The sequence below is a fragment of the Oreochromis niloticus genome, linkage group LG11 (genome assembly GCF_001858045.2).
Source record: "Oreochromis niloticus isolate F11D_XX linkage group LG11, O_niloticus_UMD_NMBU, whole genome shotgun sequence".
Taxonomy (NCBI): domain Eukaryota; kingdom Metazoa; phylum Chordata; class Actinopteri; order Cichliformes; family Cichlidae; genus Oreochromis; species Oreochromis niloticus.
The window spans coordinates 3,478,742-3,486,084 of NC_031976.2; the positions used below are offsets into that span (position 1 = coordinate 3,478,742).

General features: G+C 39.9%; 1 protein-coding gene across 11 annotated transcripts in view; it reads left to right on the forward strand.

Moving 5' to 3' along the window:
- The window catches only part of adgrb1a (adhesion G protein-coupled receptor B1a), a 230,338-nt gene extending 224,293 nt beyond the window's left edge, over nt 1–6,045 (forward strand). For all 11 annotated transcript variants that reach the window (XM_025911392.1, XM_025911382.1, XM_025911386.1 and 8 more), the window contains one exon: nt 4,222–6,045. In XM_025911392.1, the coding sequence (XP_025767177.1) occupies nt 4,222–4,416 (195 nt within the window). In that variant the 3' untranslated portion in view covers nt 4,417–6,045. The remainder of the gene's footprint in view (nt 1–4,221) is intronic.
- The last annotated feature ends 1,298 nt before the right edge of the window (nt 6,046–7,343 follow it).

Below are 7,343 nucleotides of genomic sequence, written 5' to 3' on the forward strand. Positions count from 1 at the left end.
TGTAGAATGGTGGTGCAGGATCTGCAGGCAACCCCCGCCTCCCTCCATACTAATGCAAAGATGTGAAACATTTAAGTGGGACAGATGATTTGTTTAAAGTACTTTGGTACTTTAGCTTATCTTAAATATTGTGCACCCACAGGCATGAGAACATAAGAAAAGAAAGGTCGGCTTCAGCTTGCTCCTTTCATAAGGCCACACTCTGGGTGTAATGTTACTTGCAAACTTCTGTTAAGCTTGGAAATATGGTGCTAGGAGCATCCCTAATTGTTGCATGTATGGTTGATAATAAATGCCCCCTTTTCATGGATAACGAGTTGACACATTTAGACAACAATGCCACTTGTTGCTGCAGCAGATAGCGACACATCAGATTTTAGTCACAACATGTTGAATTTTAGTTAAATGGGCTTCAATTCTTTAACTGATAATAAAGTTGACCCAGCCATCACAACAAGGAATTGCATGAATGTCCCATGGCCCTGACCAAGCATGAGGGTAGCGACTGCCTTTTTGATGGTCTTAATGTTTGGAAGAGTAAATTTGATCAGACGACTGTACGAACTGTCAAGCATGGTGATGGTAGCATAAAGCTTACAGTGGTACTGGTACATTGCATATTGAATTGAATAATGAAGAAGGACGACTACCTCCCATTCTCCATTTTAAAGCAGGCTAACCTTAAGCTTGGCTAATGGCCTTCCCAAAACTTCAAAACATGAACCTTATTGAAAATTTGCGGACTAGGCTTAAAAGCCAGGTTCAGTAAAGCCATCCAAATTAAATTAGGGGTGTCAAACCTATGGCCTGGAGCCATATCTGGCTGGGGATCCAGTCTGCAATATAATATATCAGTTATTAGTGGCTCATCGTTATGTGAAAGTCCAATCTTCAGCCCTGCTGAGATCCATACAAGACAGGGGAGGGCCGTGCACCATGCGGCCAATCACATGCAAAGACAGACTAGGATCATACCATTATGTGAAAGAAGGACGGGGTGCAGACGTTCCAGAGACAAAACAAGACTGCAAAGCTGAGTACAGAATTTATAAAAGTGAAGCCCATTTTTATTTTCAGCCATTTTGCAGTGTGGAGGTCAAAAGGTTTCAAACTTGTCCAGGCCTTAGACCTCATGTGTGTTCTCCATAGTCTCACAGGCCTGAATGAATTTATAATTCTTAACTTGTTTGATCTGCTGCTCACCACAAACAAGCACAAACAGAAATTTTGGACTTTTAACTGTATTTTCACAGTTTTACAGTTTTTCCTACTGATGAAAACCTCCCTTATGGTCATTCAGGTTTTTTACAACTAAGTTAAAACAGTTAAAACAAACAAAAAAGCTGGACAGTCTGGGCAGTGAGCTACCAGAAATTTTTTCCATAATTTTGCACATTTATTTCTCATAATTTAGATTTCTTTCTTTGTCACAGCAGCTTTTTCTTTGCCATATAGAACAATTGTTAAATATGTAACTTCTTTACATTGACAGAATGGGGAGTTTCACTGGTCTGGCCACTTAAGGTCAAAGTGTGGCCCGCAATGTAAAATGAGTTTGACACCCCTGATTTAAATAACTCTACCAGTTCTTCCAAGAAATATCAGAATTATGCCAAAAACTAGTTGATGGCTACCAAATCATCTGGTCGAGGTGGAACTTGCTAATGGACGTTTAATGAAATATTAGTGGGTGTTTACGTATATATTTGACCTATATTTATGCTTTTGATACATCAAATTTTTGTTTTTGTAAAGTCATTAAAAATGTGTGCTATATAGTCATTCCACGCTGAAAAAGAACAGTTCAGAGAAATCATTGAAAGTCCTAATTTACCATGATTATTCGTGACCATAATAACTTTTGACCACAACTGTAATTAGACATTTTGCATCTACTCAGTATAGATTGAATCAGCAATCTACATCCATTCTGTGGGAGTTTTCATTAGAGGTATAAGTATAGCTATTGTTTTGGGAAGTAGGCGAATAATATATTTGCTTTTGCTAATGAAGTTTGGATAAGAACTCTCATGTGGCGATGTCTCACATTGATGCTGGAGCTGAGAGGTGATTAGCTTAGCTTTGCATAAAGAGTGAAACTATGAGGGGCAGGTTTGCCACTGTAATCAAGCAGAGAGGTAATTCTGTCTCATAACTTCCCACATAAACAGAATTGAAAGATTCTGTTTGTGTTCTGTATGGACTGACCCCTTTGAGAGTGAAAGCGCACATGAGGACTATGGCATCTACAGTTTGTTTACAAATGACTCTCTCAGAATTATTTCCAACTAATAAACTATAGGTGTGTGGCAAATTATAAGAACAATTTGAAGCGTCAACACCTACAAGAATGCATCTGTTAGGTCTGTTATGCTGTGGGGTGGATTTGGGTGCACTTGTCCTAAGTGGTCTCGTTTATCATATGATGAAACATTTCTTTCTGTCCTGGTGGGAGGGGTCTCTTCCAGAATAACTCACTGAACGGTGTTTCATTATTCAAACCATTCAGTAAACCTACTGAATGGTTTGAATAGCATGCCATTGATGTGAATCATATACTCTGACCTTAAGTTACCAGAGTAGCACACTATGACACGTAAGAGTTTTCATGTCATAAATCTCTTTTATACCGGATAAATGACTATGGCAACTTATGCATATAATATTTGCTCATGGCTTTGCAAGCAAGCAGTGATGTTTCTTCATTGATTCCTTTTATTAGTTGATTCTCAGAGAGAATACATGCAAACTCGATGAAGTATACGTTGTACTTTAACAAACAAAGCAGTGCAGTGCAGACTGTACGTAAATAAGTAATGCAGAAAATATATAGGCTAAATATTCTGTTTGTTCCTGATTTGCTGCCAAGTCTATATGATGCTGAATTTCAGTAAATCAAACACAGATTACGGAATGGCTCCAGTGTCCATCCGTCACATTAGAACAAATGGCAGCACAATATGATAGGCTGCTATTAATATAGTAATAACTTATTGATTTACAACAGCTTTGCTGTCTTGCCTTACTTGAATCCAGTGATATTTTTTTTCTTTATATCTCTCCATGATCTGACTGAAGTAGGTTGACATCGATCAGTTCAATTTGAGTGGAAGACGAGCCAAACAATGCTTCAATTACTGTGTTTTATATGAGCACTCACAACGGTTGAAGCACAAAGCCTTGACTAACAAAGAAAATAAATATCCCAACCCAGGTTAAACAGCACTTTCCATTATTGTCATCCAAACACCAAATGAGAGTATATGCTTTAAAGAACTTGTGTTCCACACTTCAAGTAGAGGTCAGAAGTAAAGAATCAGTGCTAGCATGTGGTTTTTATCACTGTATAGTGGCCTAACGAGACTTGATATTGTTTTTTTTCTTTGTCACCCATCTGCATGTAAAATTTGAGAACTTTGTTGTACACTTTAAATAACAATTATTACGATTTATGATGTTCAGTTTACAAAATTGTGAGTTTGAAGGTGTTACCTACAAATGCACATTGGGTGTTGTCGTCACCCTGGTGGGTGGGTGGGCAGGTAGTTTGGACACACAAGTTTGTGAATGCGAAAACTCGAGAATGAGGCAATATAGAGTTTCAAATTGATACCAAAGGTGTGTCCACTCAAAATCTCAGACAAGTTTGAATCTCAGTGACCTCGGCCTAGGTCAAGGTCAAAGGTCGAATTTCCTGGAAACCTTGTGAATTGAAATTACCTAGTTGAGGAGGCTGTATGATACCACTAGCTGCCGCCAGTATTTTTACATTTAGAAAGGGGTAGACAAAATCTTCTACAGAACCGTACTACAAAGTGTCCTAATGCTAATCTCAGCTTCACTGGGGATCATTGGGGATCTTTAAGTAAGGGTTAGGGTTGGGTTTTGCTTATCAACCTATTAAATACTGTTGGCATAGTTTAAGGAGATAGAAGATGCAACATCTCAAGTGAAGTCTCATACATTCATTTTGGCATGACTTTTTTTTATGTTGTTGTTTTTTTTCATATAACTTCATATTAACACAACTCTGCCAGTAACCCTAGATGGATTTCTGGTGACCGGTTGGATGTTAACAATTTGAAATGCTAGACTGATTCTGTAAGGGTATAATAAATTGACTGAAAAAGGTGAAGTAGAGCCCCCAAAATAGCTAAAGTACATCAGCGATTCTAAGAGATGAGACAAACCAACTTTTTTCTTATGTTCGTTTCCCCTCAGGACAAACAGCAGACCCCGAGCAAGAGGGCGTGGGAAGGCATTCGTAAGACCAACTCACCCCCGTCCTGGGTGCGGAAGGACCTGGAGACAGTGGCGGCCTCCCCTCTTGAGCTGCAGACAGTAGAGTGGGAGAAGACAAGTGCAACCATTCCTCTTGTGGGCCAGGAGATCATGGACCTGCAGACAGAGGTGTGACCCAGATTCTGGCTCACAGCACACAGTTCCACTTTTGCTCCAGAGCTCTCAGACAACCAAGCAGACACACGACACACATACTGCCCTGCTGTGTACTTCTATTCAAAGGCTGGATGTAGCCGAGACCGTGAGGGGGAAAGGAGGGCAAGGAAAAGAGTCACAATGACAGAAAATCAAGTTAACGAATTAAAGAGAGAATGAGATCACGGTGTCTCGTTCTCTGTTTCATTTGATGTTTTTGAAGCCACCAATTACTGGTCACCTTCCTGTATATGATACTGCAGGCTTACGCTGGAGACAGATTGCCAAAGTAGCAGATGAAGCTGCTATATGTGCATCATTAAGTCATGTAATAAACAGCATAGCAAAGGTAATCACGCGATGTTTACCCCTGTATTAAATGGTTACAATGTAATAATCATGATTATGTCTCTTTATTTTCACTGTTGAGAGTATTGTTGCATTGCTGTTCTGCTCTCTTTATTCCTGACCAAATTCTGATGTTGTATGCAGCTCAACATGCCTCTGAATTTCTCTCTTTTTCGACATAAGCCTTGGGAAGAAAAAATTCACATGGCGTTTGAGGAGGCAGACTGCCAAACATACACCCATATGTGCCCCTCAGTGCCGCTCCCTGCTCCCCAACAATTCACTCCAGTCTCTAACGCCTTATCCCACCCCTCACGATAGTAGGCCAAGGCTGGCCCTGCAGCGACAAGGAAAAAAACCGGGGGGGGAGTGAGAAAAAGAAATCAAAAACATCACGTTGAGCCAAAATGGAAAGTTGCCTTCTCATCGACGGACACCTCAGAGATGGTGGAGGGCATGCCGGCGGGCTTTGTGCTCTGTTCGCTCTTCAACCTCAATGCCGCCTAAAAGAGGGACAACAGGAGTACAGCAAACACAAGTTGGTTGGGTCAGTTTCTTGATGTACAAGCAGGCTTGATACAGTTAATGCAAACATGATGCTAAGGGAAAAAAGGTATTACTGTGTGTGAATATGTGTGTGTGTGTGCGCACTGAAAAAATGGAAGATGAATAAACCCATAGATCTATCGATATATATGTTATGATGATTACAGATAATGACACGTACAAGGTAGAGTAATATAAAGGTTGGTGGTTGCACACAGAGAAAGCACAAGGCTCATTTGGAGTCCTGATGTACAGCATTGTAATTATTTCAACAGAGTTCTACAGAATGGATTTTAGCCTATAAATATCTTTCTTACTGTGCTTGGGGGTAGTTGTCATCATTATTATAAATATGAACATGATTATTCTGATACCAGTCCTTCCATTCCCTCCCCCTGTCCTTTCAGGGTATTGGACTATACGAGTGTTCTGTATCACAGTGTAACAGTGTGTGTTTTGATATCACCGCCAGTCACTCCCTCAGATCTGTATTTGTTGAAAAAACCCTGACTGCCGACCTCTGAGCTCCTGCTTCCTCCGACCTCTGATTTGCGCCCCACCCTGGCACACACACACACACACACACTCTCCTCCCATCTCCCCTCACTCCTGTTTTTATTTTACTGGGGTCGCCTTTTTGTTAATGTACAGTTTTCAGAGCACAAAATGAATGTGTCTTATTTCTAATAAAAGCATATCTATATAATAAAATAACACAAGTCTGCTTATTTTCTTACACAGTCATTCATCATAATGCATGATGTGATCTTACAAAATGATTTGTTTTTGTTATTTTTTTGCCAACAGTCTCGTGAGCATTTGTGAAATACAACATTGAATCTATTTGTGTTCTTGAATGTCAATTTGTACAGAAATACATTTCTGTTTTTAATGGCTATTGATCTGAGTCCATCAACTTAAAGTGAAATTATTCCAGCATTCAAAGGTGAAAGTTTTGTGCAGGACTAAAACTGAAGTTTCAAGTTTGATGAGTAAAATGACTTACACCAAAACAAAAACTGCAGAGTTCATTAGTTTCCCATTTTCTGTGGTACTAAGATACCATTACATGTTGAATTTGTGTAGGTGTGGGCAAAACACTTGGTTCAATTCAGAAAATAAAACCTGAACTGACACTGTGGCATGGATATTAGTAAGCTAGTTTATTGTAAACGGACTGGTTCTTACATAGTGCTATTCTACTCTACCTGAGCACTCAGAAAGCCCGTAAACTAAATGGGCCTTCCCTGACATTCACACTCTGATGGATGCATCAGAGAGGAACACTACTAGGTTGTCCAAGGATATTTGGGCTATAGAGAGGAGCAGACAGGGACTGAACCACCAACCTTCTGATTAGTAGAGCAGCTGCTTTACCTCCTGAGCTACAGCCTCATATTTTATACTAAACTTTAAATTTAAACAAAACAAATGACAAATCAAAAGTAATTCCTGTAAAGCAAATACTTAAAAGTAGTTGTAGAAAAACATAGACAAGATAAAGATTAAAAAAAAGGACGTGCAACAGACTAAGAGGGTGCAGGAGAGGAGTAAGACAGAGAACAGTGAATAGGGGAAGAGCACATCAGGCGTGTCAGTGCTTTTATGAAGCTGCATGTTATGTGGTTAAACCCTCAGTTTTTTTTAGGTTTTTGCAAAATTGTATACGCAATAAGTATATCCTAGGCCTAATCTATATCCATATGCTGGTGTATTAAAGAAGAAATATTTAAACATAATTGATTTCCAATGTGAATTCAGTATTTCATCCAAGATCTGTTTGATTAAACACATGTATATGCGCCTGAGGGCGAGCATCTGGTGGCTGGGCACAGCCCAAAAAAGGGAAATGGGCCCATAAGGTTAAAAGGTACCGGCTAGATGTAGTCGGGCTCACCTCAATGCATGGCTTGGGCTATGGTACCAGTCTCCTGGAGAGGGGCTGGACTGTCACAGTCTGGAGTTGCCCTTGGTGAGAGACGGTTGGCTGGGGTGGGTATCGTAGTATCCCC